At 45.6% G+C, this 15744-nt stretch overlaps 1 protein-coding gene across 2 annotated transcripts in view; it reads left to right on the top strand.

The window, feature by feature from the left end:
- Nucleotides 1-794: 794 nt before the first annotated feature.
- Nucleotides 795-15744, top strand: part of NPAT (nuclear protein, coactivator of histone transcription) — an 84306-nt gene continuing 69356 nt past the window's right edge. For both annotated transcript variants that reach the window (XM_077483956.1, XM_077483955.1), the window contains exons 1-2: nt 795-951; nt 8200-8318. In XM_077483956.1, coding sequence (XP_077340082.1) covers nt 915-951; nt 8200-8318 — 156 coding nt within the window. In that variant the 5' untranslated portion in view covers nt 795-914. The remainder of the gene's footprint in view (nt 952-8199; nt 8319-15744) is intronic.

Below are 15744 nucleotides of genomic sequence, written 5' to 3'. Positions count from 1 at the left end.
AAGTATGACATGTTTGTTATTTTTAAAAAATAAAACTCAAACCTTTACAATCACTTTAATCCATGATTAAGCACTTTTTAATGGTGTGAAACGCGTCAGTAGTTTGTTCCTGTACCCCTGTGATCTATAGATTGACAGTTTGGATTTTATTGATTCTGCACTGGGTGTTGCATCAGAGAGCGGCCGTCCAGGATCTTCGTGCTAATTTGGGATTGTCTCTCACAAAGGTGACAAAGATCACCGGGACAAATACAGAGATCAAATTTCACGGGTGAATATTCTCTCGCTACTATATACACATTTCCAAAAAAAATAATGTTGTTTTTTAGATATATGTTGATGTAGCTTCTGCTTTCAATTCTGATGAATCACACATTGCCACATACCTCCCAACTTTTTGACATGGGAATGAGGGACACCTATCAGCAAAAGTATCCAGGCATAGGACACACCCCTTGCCACATCCCTTAAAGGGGAATCATCACTTTTTTTGTTTTGTTTTTTACCACTATTATTCCTTTTATATTGGCTTTTGGAATTTACAAATGCAGCAATTATAAATCAGATGAAACGTTTAGCACTGGGAAAGACTTTTTGATAGATAAAAAGTGCATTTTATATACATCTATATAGATCAGACCAAACTGTGGGACACATGAGGAGGGATGAGGGACATTGCTCCAAATCAGGGACAGTTATGACGTCATCCAGCACTGTGCGGATGGCATTGTCTGCACTCACAGGCAGCACAGGAGCTGGGTGACCTGTGTTTGTCAGGGGTGCGGAACTGAAGAGCGCAGCTGTGGTAGAAGGGGGAAGGATTAGCGTGTGCACCGCCGTGCAGCGCGGGAGAGCAGCGGTTGTTGGGGGTCCTCGGCTGTTCTCTGGATGACAGTCTCTGTCCGGGCACAGCCATGCTGCTCCCTTCAGATGTGGCCAGGCTAGTGCTGGGTGAGTGTGTGTGTCTCCTGAAGGGGTCCTCCCCGCCGCCATAATGTACTTGGGTCATGTAGCCGCAGCAGGCCCTGCTTTCCGGGGACAGGCTGAGCTGCTATGGGCTTATCCCTGGAAATGTCACCTAGATCAGTGTCCTTGGAATATCAGGGTCTGCTTCCAGCTCTTCCCATCCATTTACAGTGTAAATAGCACGGTATTAAGGTGACTGTGTCACTGGATCAAGTTTTATAGAAGCCCACTTACTTTCCCTCTGTGGAAGAACAGTCTTCTGCATCTGACACTTCTGGAAGTGTCGTGTTCCGCCAGCATGATTCCTTCCATGACCCCCCCCCCCCCCCATATCACTACAGGGGACCACACATTGGAACTGCTCCGGGGACCAAGGATCTGACATTAGCAGAAGTGCCCAATGCCGAAGGGTATTCAGCCACTGCAAAGCAAAGAGTGGCCGTGGGGAAGGTAAGTACACATCATTCCTGTTACAGGCTGATCGATTTTAAAGCGGAATTAAAGGATACGTTCAAATAAATTAACATTTTTTATTTTAAAAATATGCATTGTCTACATTCTTTCTCCTAAGGAGCCTGCAGAGTGTTGTACCTTCAATCAGCTGATCGGGGTTGCAGTGCTGGACTCCCAAGATAGCTGTATCTCCGATACGATCAGGAGGATCAATAAACAATGAAAGTGCTCACCAGCACCCTCACAGTTCATTGAGAACCATCAGCCTCAGTGACTGACGGTACTTGTAGTCCATTCACAGGAAACGGTCACTGAAGGACGAGGCTGTGTGGGTGGAGCCCTGGCTGGCCATTCTTTCTTCTAAAATTGTGACAGCGGATGCAGGGAGAGGATCCCCCACCAGCTGTTGCAGGGAAGGAAAGGGGATGCACGCTGAACATGTTACACATCAAGCCTGAGTTTACACACATGCAAGGAGGGAACCAGTGCGGGTACCCGCATCGCATCTCCCCTTGCAGGCAGCTCACACTGCCTACTGCGGGTGTCAATAAAAAGGTAATGACACCCACAGATCGCAGTGCGAACTGTGAATTCGGACAAGTATTGGATCACATGGGTGTAAGCACCCATTCGATCTGTTTCCAGTGCGGGGAAAAAAAGTTTTTTGTGCAAATCCAATGCAAGTTCAGCCATACAAACTGACTTGCACAGACGTTGCATGTGATCAGCACAGTAACGGGGGTGCGAATCGCATGCGATGTCTATGTTCGGGCTTGGGGTCCTTTCACACAGACATTCTATTCGTTTTATTAGTTCAGTCACTTTTTTCAAAGGAAAAAAATAGATTCAGTCTTTCTCTTTTTTTTTTTTGCATCCACTACCAATGCAAAAACGTACCGTTTGTCCATTTCCATCAGTTTTTCATTTGTTCTGCTTTTTTTCCGGTACAAAAATAGGACTTTGATCCTTTTAAAAAAACAGATGTGGACGAATGCAGATGTAAAAGTATGATCAATAAAGATGTATCCGTCAATTGATAGATGAAAAACAGACAAACGAAATGCCCGTATGTAAGGGGTCTTAGTTTTTCTGTAAGCAGGTAGATGTTTTATTGTAGAAGAAATATGTAAAGTGATTCCTTCTTTAGTAAAGTACACCTACCTGCTTGCTCACGGCAATCTTAGGAATGGAAACTGAGCTGTGCATGTGCGTCTTAGCTTACAGCAGCCATATCCCTGTGTTCCGGGATGACGAACTCCTGCCCCTGTGTAGGAATGACGTCATCCCATGCCAGCCAATGAAGGTGGCCAAAAACGGGCACACAGACGCTGACAAAGGACCATTGGAAAGGTGAGTATTGACTCCTTTAGTTCCCCGGTAAAAAAAATTCCAGCAACAGTTTAAAGTGTTTTTTTTTTTTTTTACCAGCCACAGACACTTTGCGGAATAACTGTCATTTTTTTCCAGCAATTAAAGCGGAACTAACACATCAATTTAAAAGTAAAAAAAACAGTTACGTTCCCAGCACACCAGGATTACTAACTGCCACATTTGCTTGTGCTCTCAAACAAACTGTCAAACTATCAAATTGCTCCTTACCTTTTCAGCCAAGGAAGCTGCCATCTTAGCTACCCTCTGTTTGATCTGCAACCGCCATGATTCTGCACATGTGATCACTTATGACAGCAGCCATTTGATGGTTTGACAGTTGGGATGAGAACACAATCAAATGTGACAGTTATGCCACATACAGACGATCGGACATTCCGATAACAAAACCGTGGATTTTTTTCAGACGGATGTTGGCTCAAACTTGTCTTGCATACACATGGTCAGGAAAATGTTGTCAGAAATTACGAATGTCAAGGACGCGGTGCCATACAACATGTACGATGAGCTGAGAAAAATGAAGTTCAATAACTCTTCTGCTTGATTCCGAGCATGCGTGGCACTTTGTGCGTCAGAATTGTGTACACACGCGATCGGAATTTTCAACAAGTTTTGTTGTCGGAAAATTTGAGAACCAGATCTCAAACATTTGTTGTCGGAAATTTCCGATCGTGTGTACCGATGCGGCATTAGCGTTCCAGGACTGTAAATATTTTTTGAAACGCTTCAATTGATGGGTTTTGTTATGCTTTAAAAAGCCCTCCTTTCCCATTTAGGACTCGTGAACACAGGCATATGCATATTTTCTACAGAGAATTTTGGGTCTTACTGGCAGAGCTATCAAAAGATCCTGCGTAAAATATGTGCCTAAAGTACTTGTGCTTGGATGCATTTAGAAACTTTTGCACACATTTTCACATGTAGGGCTCATACACAAGGCATACATGTAGTTTCTGCATGAAAGAGGTTTATTGCTTTATGTTCATGCCTTTGATTATGTTGCCTGATGGAATTGTTGATGTCTGTGTTGTTCACTATAGATGGACATGACTTGTCCTGACCTAAAGAATTTCAAGAAAGGTTCTTGCTGGCAGAGCTAGAAGAGCCTGCATAAAATACTCATAAAATCTTCCAATCTATGCGTGTAAAATATGCAGCTCTGTCCTACTTTTTTGTGCACAACATAACGTAGCCATTTTAGTATGTAGAAGCAGCTGTGTGTATGGGCTTGTCTCGTCTCCGGGTGAAATCATTGATTACTATAGTGCTGTGTTTAGATGTATACAGCACTAAAACACTGTCCACCTCAAAATACAGCATTTTTTTTTTTGTCTGAGCATTTGAACGAGCTCTTGTAGACAAATAAGCTGCCATCTTGGCCTTTGTTTGAACTGCACCTGACATGGTGCTGCACATGTGATCAGTTGTGACACCAGCCATTTAATAAATCGACAGTTGAGTGCACAAGCAGCTGTGACAGTTCTCATTTTCAGGACAACTCGTGTAACTATTTTGGGGAATAGTTAAAGCAGAACTATACTCACCTTCAGTCCAGCTATAGGACCCTTCGGAGCTTCCTGCTGACATCTTCGGGCGACAGGTTTCTGAATCTTGATCGCTGGCAACTGTCATTGGCATGTAAAATGATGTTGCTCCCGTGCATGTGCTGGAGTTAATTCAGCTGATATTGCTGAATTTGTACAGTGAGTTGCACTGCACCAGGGCAGACAAGCATGTAAGTAACTTTTATGCAGAAGTGACAAAGCATGTCTTTTCTGCATTAAAAATTCTGCCTGTTTGCCCATTTTTATTTTTTCCCATAAAGTTCCACTCTAAATCGATGGGTTTACTTCCGCTTTTAATGGCTAGTCTCACAGCTAGTCACATATGCATCATGGCAACTGCAGATAAGGCAGAGGCTAAAGCCTCGTACACAGAGTACGATTGTTGGCCAACCAAGCTTCTGATTTTTGTCAAAAGGGCGGCGCGTGCCAGGAACTTGTCTGGTATACAATTGTCATGCCACAAACGATGTACTATGAGGAATTTCAGCTCTTGAGTGCCACCCTTTGGGCCCCTTTTGCTAATTTTGTGTTTGGTGGGCATTTATTCTGAGAATGCGTGTTTGTACTTTTCACTCTGTGTGACGAATTTGTGTACGGAAATCAAGCCATTGTCCGCCAAAAATTTACTAGCCTGTCATCCAACATTTATTGGCTGAAAATTGGACAAATGTCAAAAGGAGCGTACTAACGGTAAGATTTTAGGACAACGGTCTATCAACAGACAATCCCCTGCCAACAATCGTACTGTGTGTACGAAGCTTCAGATAGTGGCTTCCTTGGCTGTAAAGGATAGAGAACTTAGTTATGCTTTAAAGATTTGTTCACACTTTGCACTGACCTGGATAGATCAGATCACCACTGGAGCACATCGAAGCAACTGTTTTCTATGTACCTTGTTTACACCACAATGCTGAGGTGATGTGTTGTGTGCAGACAATCGTGCTGCATTTTTCTACTCTGCACTGGATGTAACTGCAAAGAAGCGCAACACACCCCATGCTGCTGTGCAGTGACACTTAAAGCGGAGGTCCTGCGGCCATTCTTTTCTTTTTTTTTTTTTTTTTGCAAATGAATACCCACTGTTTTGGTGTTCTAAAACCTCCGCTGTCTGTTTTCGTAAGCAAGGTTAACTTTTAAAATGTGATGAAGGCATTTTCCATTTTTCTTGTGGGCATGTGAAGCCCACAAGCACTCGTTTCCTGGATGCGGTGAATACTTATCTCCCAGCATTCCCCTCTCATTCCCGCGTATGCTCAGTGTTTACTGTGAGCAGCGCCGTAAATGTCCTGGTTGCCATGACAATGGGCAGCGTCACTCGAGATTTTGCTTGGCGGCGTTCCGCACTGACTCTTGGGAAGCATGACACTTAGGTCCCAGGAGACAGCACAGCGCTGGGCAAAGCAGGATACATGCCTACTCCCGTGGGAGCTATAGACAAGAAGTAACCCTTAAAATAAATAATAAGGTATTTAAATCGCAAAAAAAAATTGTGACATTGGAATATCTATGCGTTGTACTGAAGGCGATAAGATATAGTTGTAAATTTGGGTGGAACTCCGCTTTAAAAAATGTCTCTATGTGACTCTTCAAGTGAACCTGGAAAAAAATAAATGTTCAGTGTGCTGAAATGTGCATCACTCTGCTCCCTGCCCAAGTTAACACTGTCCTAGCCTGCATAGAAAAATGCTGCATTTTACTGTGTAGGCTTTTGTGAACATAGACTAAGCTCACCCCCTTTGTTACAACCTGATGGTACAATCTCTTTAGATCTAACAAGTACCGTATTTATCGGCGTATAACACGCACCCCAAGTTTAGGAGGGAATTTAAAAGAAAAAAAACTTTTAGGAGGGAAGTTTAAGGAAAAAAACTTACATTTAAATGCCCAACAATGCAGCCTTGTCAGTGTCATTTGCAGCCTTCCATTGGAGCCTTGTCAGTCATTTGCAGCCTTGTCTGTGGCTTTGCCATTTAAAAATGGCGCCACCAAGATACAGAGCGGATGTCCTGTGTATCTCGGCGGCGCTCGGTAGTTCTCAGCCACTCTCGGTTATTTTCAGACGCTCTCGGCGGCTTTCTGGTATTTTCAGCCGATCTTGGCTATTTTCGGGCACGCTCGGCCGTTCTTGGCAGCTTTCGGCTTTCTGAAAATACCCGGAAGCCGCAGAGAGCGTCCGAAAGAAGTAGAAATAGCGGGGGGTTGGCGTATAACACGCACCCCTGATTTCCCCTTGATTTTAGGTAAATAAAATAAATAAATATGGTATGTAGTGCAAGAACTTGCCTGATTGCATACAGATGGATTGAATAGTTTAGATAGGTATTCATATTACATACATTTGATAGCTCTGAGGTTGATTGTATAGAAAATATAGGGGCAGATTGTAAGCTGATGGTGATCCTTAGAGGCCATAAAATACTCATTTGGATCAGAAACAATTGTAGTGTTTTACCTTTTTACTTTAGACCTAGGTACGGAGGACTGGACAACCTGTACAGATGGGGAGTCCCTATTTACATTCCCCATCTCTGGTCACTTGTGCCCTTTTTCCTTCAGTTGGTATATGGGGCTGTGGGTCTAGGTCAGTGGCTTTCCACTACCAAAGTATAGGGGGCTGTGAACTGTGGTCCCTGATAGAAGCAAGTGCCTGTAGACAGGAAGTGGTGGAAAGGGTTTGATGGCGATCAGCAGCATTGTCACAAAAAAAAGTGACCTCCTTAATAGTCCAAAGAATTTACGTAGATTTTCGTATAGTGCATATACAACTTTCTACAGCCGATTCAGACATTTCGTACGAAAATTCCAGAAGGGACAAACTACAAAATGTTTCTTGTTCGGGAACAGAACGAACTATTTTCATTAATGTGTACTGGTTTCATACAAGAAAAATCAGAAAAGACTGCGTGTGATCAGAAGCAATAACCAACAAAAAAAAAGCCTTTTTTCGTTCATCGGGTTTGATTTTCTGTGAAACAACGAAGAAAAGCGGACAATTGGGGAAAAAAAAACGGTAAAATGAAGTGTGAGCACACTCATCTGCACACTCGTAATTTATTCATACTGCCTACAGCTCTTAAAATGACATGCCATACAGATGTATGGCCACAGAGGTGAAGGCAGTGTGTGCAGGAGCCTGACATTGCATCCCCGATCTGCTAATCATGAGTGCAATACTTTCCTGGCTCCGTTTGAAAAAATAATAAATGCACATTTTTTTATTATTTTTTTAACCTGCAGAAATGTGTATGTGTTTATTTTTTAATTAACTCCTTCTGGCCCTTTAAGTGGATCTAAATAGCGGAAAGGCGGAAGCAGGCATTCTGATTATGTGACCACTGTGTTCAGCAGTCGCAGCGTGGAGAAAAACTGGACTGTAAATCTGTATCTGGAGCTTTCCCAGGAACCCATTGGTTACTGTGCCGCCAGCGCACAACAGTAAAGTGTATACCTAGGGTTGCATAAATGCGGCCGCTTAGTGTTAAAGCCCACCCACCGAGAGGCCGAAATTATGCGCCAGGTCAGCAGGAAGTGATTAAAGGTAAACTTGGCCTTTAATCTTTTTTTTTTTTTTCAATTAACGTTTTATTAGAGTTTACAACAACAAAATCAGAAACATTACATGCCGAGGGCACAGCGGCAAGATGGGCATACAAAATAGAACTGTCAGATGTGGACACCACTGTGCCTGGTTAAAGAGAAAAAAAATCAGCAATCACTGGCACCCCAGGCCCCACCGAAAGGCCTTTAATCTTTAATGTGTTTTGTCATGTTAGAATAAGCTTTGCTGTGCAATCACTAAAGATATATTTTTTTTATCTGATTTTAGGTTACTTGCAGCAAGAAAAGCTGTCATCCACCTGCAGAGCCTACATTGCAGAGTCGCCCCACCTCAAAGAATATGCAGACCATCACACGGATGATGGTGCCATCCCAGGATGTCTGCTGGTAAAAGATAGCTCAATAAAATGCTTGACAGTCTTCTAGACTTCTTAAAATGTATTGCATATGTCATCAAGTTTTTTTTTTTTGTCTTGTAATGAACAAAATATGGACTCATTTGTAATTTAATCTTTACGTGAGTCTATATTGCATATGGTAGATAATTCATCTATTTATATCAGATTTACTATTGTTTCTCTGACGGTCATGTAGCTTAGCTGTTGCAGCATAGGGCACACGGATGACACTAAATGACCATTTTTAGACACTCTGGAGCCTGTAGTGCATGGTGAGAAATGAGAAGCATATACCTAGGGGTTATCAAGGCTTTTGGGAAATGGCAAATCTCTCTTATTCCATAAAAAGAGAGTGCAGTGCCCTTGTCAATCGGTAAGATTATATTTTTACTAATTTCATATTGCAAATCTTTGCTTTATTATACAATCCCATGATATCATGGTCTAGTTCAGTGTTTCTCAACTCCAGTCCTCAAGGCGTCCCAACAGGTCGTGTTTTCAGGATTTCCTTCAGATGAAACCACTGTGGTAATTACTAAGGCAGTGAAACTGATCAAATTACCTGTGCAAAATAATGGAAAGCCTGAAAACATGACCTGTTGGGGCGCCTTGACGACTGGAGTTGAGAAACAGTCGTCTAGTTTACTCTCGTAAAATCAAGAGTTAGTGCTGCAGTTTTACCGCCCCCTCCTAACTGAGCACAGTGGCTGCAGGGGGTTACCTCTCCTGAATGCAGCTCATTCAGGTGAATGGGACCGCACTGCAACTGTGGAGTGGTGGTGCAAGATTTCTGGGTTAAAACAGGTGGCAAGGAGGCAACAAAGCCGCCTTGCAGCTGCCTGGTAAATGTCCTTTGAAAAGTGATCTACCTTGATCACTCTACAGAGGGCAGTGCAACTATAAACTACATTCATTACTGGCTGTGTGCTTGTTTTAGATCATATAGTTCATCCACTCCACAGTTTGTTAGGGTGACCCGGTTTACCTTCTGTACCTATTGGTCTGTTTCTCATAAATTGTATAAACTGCTGGAAACGTGTAAGTGTTATCACCTAAGATATTCAGGTGAAGTACATCTGGAGTCTGTAGAGCTGCTGGGATGTAGCATATAGTGGGCTTATTCAATATAATGCCACAAAGTCCTTGGTATCCAGTAGAGGTGCGCATCTTCACTGGCCTCACGATTCGATTACGATTATCATGTCAGCGATTCAAATCAATTCCGCAATGTATCACGATTACTGTGCGCGGTTTTCTTAAAAAAAAATTCAAGCAGTCAGGAGAACTTAGAGCCCATTCACACAGGGGCAACACGACTTGTAGGCGACTTGAGTCAGGCAACTTGGACACGACTTGAGTTAAGATCACAGCGCAACTTGGGACGACTTCAAAACGACTTGTGATGACTTCAAGCGCGACTTGGGACGACTTACAAGTCGCCCCAGGCCAGGCGACTTTTGCCGAGGCCAAGCAGAGAATGAGCTCAAGGGGGAACTCCACGCCAAATTTCTGAAAAAAATTTGGCGTGGGTTCCCCCTCCGAGAGCATACCAGGCCCTTAGGTCTGGTATGGATTCCAAGGGGAACCCCCTACGCCGAAAAAACGGCGTGGGGGTCCCCCCCAGATCCACACCAGACCCTTATCCGAGCACGCTACCCGGCCGGCCAGGAAAGGGGGTGGGGACGAGCGGGCGGCCCCCCCCCTCCTGAGCCGTACCAGGCCGCGTGCCCTCAACATGGGGGGGTGCCTTGGGGGAGGGGGGGCTTGCGCCCCCCCACCCCAAAGCACCTTGTCCCCATGTCGATGAGGACAAGGGCCTCTTCCCGACAACCCTGGCCGTTGGTTGTCGGGGTCTGCGGGCGGGGGGGCTTATCGGAATCCGGGAGCCCCCTTTAATAAGGGGGCCCCCGGATACCGGCCCCCCACCCTATGTGAATGAGTATGGGGTACAATGTACCCCTACCCATTCACCTGTGGAAAAAAAGTACAAAAAAAAAAACACAACACAGGGAAAAAATTATTTTATTGCACAGCTCCGGGGGTCTTCCGTCTTCGGGGGTCTTCTCGCCGGACTCCTCCGCTATCTTCTTGTAGCTCTTTTGCTAGTGGAGGAATCCGGCTTTCTTCCTCCCCGCCGCCGGCCTCTTCTCCCGACTTCGGGGGTCTTGTCCCCCTCTTCGGTTCTTCTGCCGGGCCACCGCGCCTTCTTATAGCTCTTTTGCAGGCGTTGGCCCAGTCTTCTGTCGCCGCCGCCTTCCGTTCTTCTTCTTCTTCTTCTTCTCCAGGAGATGTTGACACGACGCTCTCTCCGGCCACAATGCCAGGGACGCGCTCCGCTGCCACTTATATAGGGACAATGGGGCGGTGTCACATGAGTTGATGTCACATGGGTTGGTCACATGGGTTGATGTCACATGGTGACCCCGCCCCCTTACCATGTGACATCAACCCATGTGACCAACCCATGTGACATCAACCCATGTGACACCGCCCCATTGTCCCTATATAAGTGGCAGCGGAGCGCGTCCCTGGCATTGTGGCCGGAGAGAGCGTCGTGTCAACATCTCCTGGAGAAGAAGAAGAAGAAGAACGGAAGGCGGCGGCGACAGAAGACCGGGCCACCGCCTGCAAAAGAGCTATAAGAAGGCGCGGTGGCCCGGCAGAAGAACCGAAGAGGGGGACAAGACCCCCGAAGTCGGGAGAAGAGGCCGGCGGCGGGGAGGAAGAAAGCCGGACTCCTCCGCTAGCAAAAGAGCTACAAGAAGATAGCTGAGGAGTCCGGCGAGAAGACCCCCGAAGACGGAAGACCCCCGGAGCTGTGCAATAAAATATTTTTTCCCTGTGTTGTGTTTTTTTTTTTTTGTACTTTTTTTCCACAGGTGAATGGGTAGGGGTACATTGTACCCCATACTCATTCACATAGGGTGGGGGGCCGGTATCCGGGGGCCCCCTTATTAAAGGGGGCTCCCGGATTCCGATAAGCCCCCCGCCCGCAGACCCCGACAACCAACGGCCAGGGTTGTCGGGAAGAGGCCCTTGTCCTCATCGACATGGGGACAAGGTGCTTTGGGGTGGGGGGGCCGCACGCCCCCCCTCCCCCAAGGCACCCCCCCCCATGTTGAGGGCACGCGGCCTGGTACGGCTCAGGAGGGGGGGGGCCGCCCGCTCGTCCCCACCCCCTTTCCTGGCCGGCCGGGTAGCGTGCTCGGATAAGGGTCTGGTGTGGATCTGGGGGGGACCCCCACGCCGTTTTTTCGGCGTAGGGGGTTCCCCTTGGAATCCATACCAGACCTAAGGGCCTGGTATGCTCTCGGAGGGGGAACCCACGCCAAATTTTTTTCAGAAATTTGGCGTGGAGTTCCCTCTTGAGAGCTGATAATTCTGTCAAAGTCGCCTCCGTATAGACGGAGATCCGACTTGGAGGCGATCTCCATTGAAATCAATTGGTACCGGTCGCCTACAAGTCGGATAGAAGTAGTACAGGAACCTTTTCTGAAGTCGGAGCGACTTCAGTAGTGTGCATTAAGACGGCTCTCATTCACTTACATTGCTTTTTAAATGTCCGACCTGAGGCGACTAGGGGCGACCTGAAGTCGGATCAGGAGTTGCCCCTGTGTGAATGGGCTCTTAATTTTCTTATTTTATATGTTCTTAAAAAAAAGACAACACTCCGTGCATGCAGCAAAGTCTAATCACAGCAGACAACTTAGGAGTTCCAGGCTCCCCCCCCCCCCCCCCCCCCCCCAAAAAAAAATTATATACTACAGGAGATGGTCAGAGACTGCAGACATGGTGCAGGAGATGGTCAGAGACTGCAGACATACAGTGCTTTGCGAAAGTATTCGGCCCCCTTGAACTTTTCAACCTTTTGCCACATTTCAGGCTTCAAACATAAAGATATAACATTTTTATTTTTTGTGAAGAATCACCAACAAGTGGGACACAATTGTGAAGTGGAACGAAATCTATTGGATTTTTGAAACTTTTTTAACTAATAAAAAAATGAAAAGTGGGGCGTGCAAAATTATTCGGCCCCCTTGCGTTAATACTTTGTAGAGCCACCTTTTGCTGCGATTACAGCTGCAAGTCGCTTGGGGTATGTCTCTATCAGTTTTGCACATCGAGAGACTGAAATTCTTGCCCATTCTTCCTTGCAAAACAGCTCGAGCTCAGTGAGGTTGGATGGAGAGCATTTGTGAACAGCAGTTTTCAGCTCTTTCCACAGATTCTCGATTGGATTCAGGTCTGGACTTTGACTTGGCCATTCTAACACCTGGATACGTTTATTTGTGAACCATTCCTTTGTAGATTTTGCTGTATGTTTGGGATCATTGTCTTGTTGGAAGATAAATCTCCGTCCCAGTTTCAGGTCTTTTGCAGACTCCAACAGGTTTTCATCCAGAATGGTCCTGTATTTGGCTGCATCCATCTTCCCCTCAATTTTAACCATCTTCCCTGTCCCTGCTGAAGAAAAGCAGGCCCAAACCATGATGCTGCCACCACCATGTTTGACAGTGGGGATGGTGTGTTGAGGGTGATAAGCTGTGTTGCTTTTACGCCAAACATATCGTTTTGCATTGTGGGCAAAAAGTTGGATTTTGGTTTCATCTGACCAGAGCACCTTCTTCCACATGTTTGGTGTGTCTCCCAGGTGGCTTGTGGCAAACTTTAGATGAGACTTTTTATGGATATCTTTGAGAAATGGCTTTCTTCTTGCCACTCTTCTATAAAGGCCAGATTTGTGCAGTGTACGACTGATTGTTGTCCTATGGACAGACTCTCCCACCTCAGCTGTAGTTCTCTGCAGTTCATCCAGAGTAATCATGGGCCTCTTGGCTGCATCTCTGATCAGTCTTCTCCTTGTCTGAGCTGAAAGTTTAGAGGGACGGCCAGGTCTTGGTAGATTTGCAGTGGTCTGATACTCCTTCCATTTCAAAATGATCGCTTGCGCAGTGCTCCTTGGGATGTTTAAAGCTTTGGAAATCTTTTTGTATCCAAATCCGGCTTTAAACTTCTCCAACAGTATTACGGACCTGCCTGGTGTGTTCCTTGGTCTTCCTGATGCTCTCTGGGCTTTCAACAGAACCCTGAGACTATCACAGAGCAGGTGCATTTATACAGAGACTTGATTACACACAGGTGGATTCTATTTATCACCATCAGTCATTTAGGACAACATTGGATCATTCAGAGATCCTCGCTGAACTTCTGGAGTGAGTTTGCTGCACTGAAAGTAAAGGGGCCGAATAATTTTGCACGCACCACTTTTCTGTTTTTTATTTGCTAAAAAGTTTAAATTATCCAATAGATTTCGTTCCACTTCACAATTGTGTCCCACTTGTTGGTGATTCTTCACAATTAAAATTTTATATCTTTGTTTGAAGCCTGAAATGTGGAAAAAGGTTGAAAAGTTCCAGGGGGCCGAATACTTTCGCAAGGCACTGTAGTACAGGAGATGATCAGAGACTGCAGACGTAGTACAGGAGATGATCAGAGACTGCAGACATAGTACAGGAGATGATCAGAGACTGCAGACATAGTACAGGAGATGATCAGAGACTGCAGACATAGTACAGGAGATGATCAGAGACTGCAGACATAGTACAGGAGATGATCAGAGACTGCAGACATAATGCGCCAAGTAGCCAGCGCTAGGTCCTAATGCGCTGTTGCCATGGAGACAGAGACCAGTGCTATCAAATTTCGGTGCCGGGAAAGTAACCCTGGTTGTTCGCCCCACTGGTCCGCTGTCGGAGGATTCCCCCATCCACCTGGAATGTGTAGATGGGGGAATTGGATCATATTTTTTTCCAGTGTAATGACAAAAAAAAAAAGCGATCAATATATGGGCTGCATAAGTGGCTTAGTGGTAAGTGGATCTTGGGAGAACAGAGCAGGGGAGGGAGACAGATAGAGGAGAGAAAGGGGCAGATCAGTTATCAATGTGTAATGAAAAATGCAGAGATGACTGATTCAGGGAGGAGGCTGGAAGTTCACACAGCTTGGAATGTGTAGCTGCTGCTGTTCATATCTCCCGTGCACCCCCCCTCTCTCCTCATCACAGCTGTACATCGGGATAGGAGAGTGGGCGGGCCAGGCAGACACAGGGAGAGACAAGAGGAGGGGCAGCTGTATGCAGTACATTCATTGGTCCGTTGCTGGGAGGGGAGGGTGAACTTCGCTGGGCTGTGTGAGACACGAGTGTCGGAGACTCTCCACTCAGTTGCAGCCACCAGCCTCTAAATGTACACACTGACCATCCTGTCCTACGGATGGGAGAAATCGGTGTGTTTTTTTTTCTCTGTCACAAGGATAATAGGAGGCTGGAAACAGTGCATTGTCCCTCCCACAGTGCCGGATCAGACAGACCGCTACAGTGATCTGTGTCACAGCTCCAGGGGGCTCTGTGCCGCCGATGGAGAGATGAGAGGGGTGTCCACAGCTCCAAATCCCAAGGAGGGGGGAGAGCCTGGGTGGGGGCAGCACGCTGAGGCCACATCATTGAGGGGAAAGGCTCAGCCAGCCGAGCGGTGGCTTGTCATGACCGGCAAAGACACTGCTGTGCGGGGAGGGAGGAGGAGCCAAAATTACGTCATAGATAATCGATTCTCCTGGCTAACCGCATCGATGCCGAATCGGGAAGGGCAAAATGGCGATGCGGCGATCGTTTTCAACACCCCTAGTATCCAGTAAGAATCTATTTTAAATAAAATAATGTACCATGTACATTAAACATCAGTTGCAATACACTCTGGAGTTATCGTCACAAACGTCGGAATGAGAGCAATACACCTATGGCCATATAATCCATGATTAACTCTAAAGTAATAACCTGTAAAGGTTTTTAAAGTGTTGTCTATGGAGAATTTTAGTTACCATAGTTTTATGCAATTCCACAGGCGTAAGCAATTTTAAGACTTTACATGTTTGGTACCTATTAGATTACCCCTCTCTATGGGGTTGGTTTACTAAACGCAAATGATGCACTCTGCAGGTGCAGTTGCTCCAGAGCTTAGTAAATGAGGTAACGTTTCACTTTGCAAAGAATACTCAATCGTATGCAAGGAAAAAAATGCAAGAAAAAAAAAAAATGATGATGGAAGTCAGCAGAGCTTCCTCTCATTTACTAAGCTTTGGAGCAACTGTTCTTGCAAAGTGCACAGTCCTATTTGCCTTTAGTAAATCATCCCCTATGTGTCCTGTTGACAATAGTCTCACCAACACAAAGAGAGGGTGAAAGTTGAAACTTTTGAGCTGCCACTGGAACAGAAATTCAGGGGAAGTCTTTTAATTAGGAGACTTGTTTCAGTGACAACTGTAAGAGGGGATTTCACTCACTTTGGAGAAATATTGTCTCCCTTCCTCTTGTATATACAGGACAGAATGTTAAAGAACGCTTTAGATGTATGTTAAAG

The sequence above is a fragment of the Lithobates pipiens genome, unplaced genomic scaffold, assembly GCF_037356315.1.
Source record: "Lithobates pipiens isolate NorthernLeopardFrog02 unplaced genomic scaffold, aLitPip1_a1.2 Scaffold_16, whole genome shotgun sequence".
NCBI classification, from domain to species: Eukaryota; Metazoa; Chordata; class Amphibia; order Anura; family Ranidae; genus Lithobates; species Lithobates pipiens.
The sequence above is the reverse complement of the archived record's forward strand: the minus strand, read 5'-3'. Positions and strand labels throughout refer to the sequence as shown.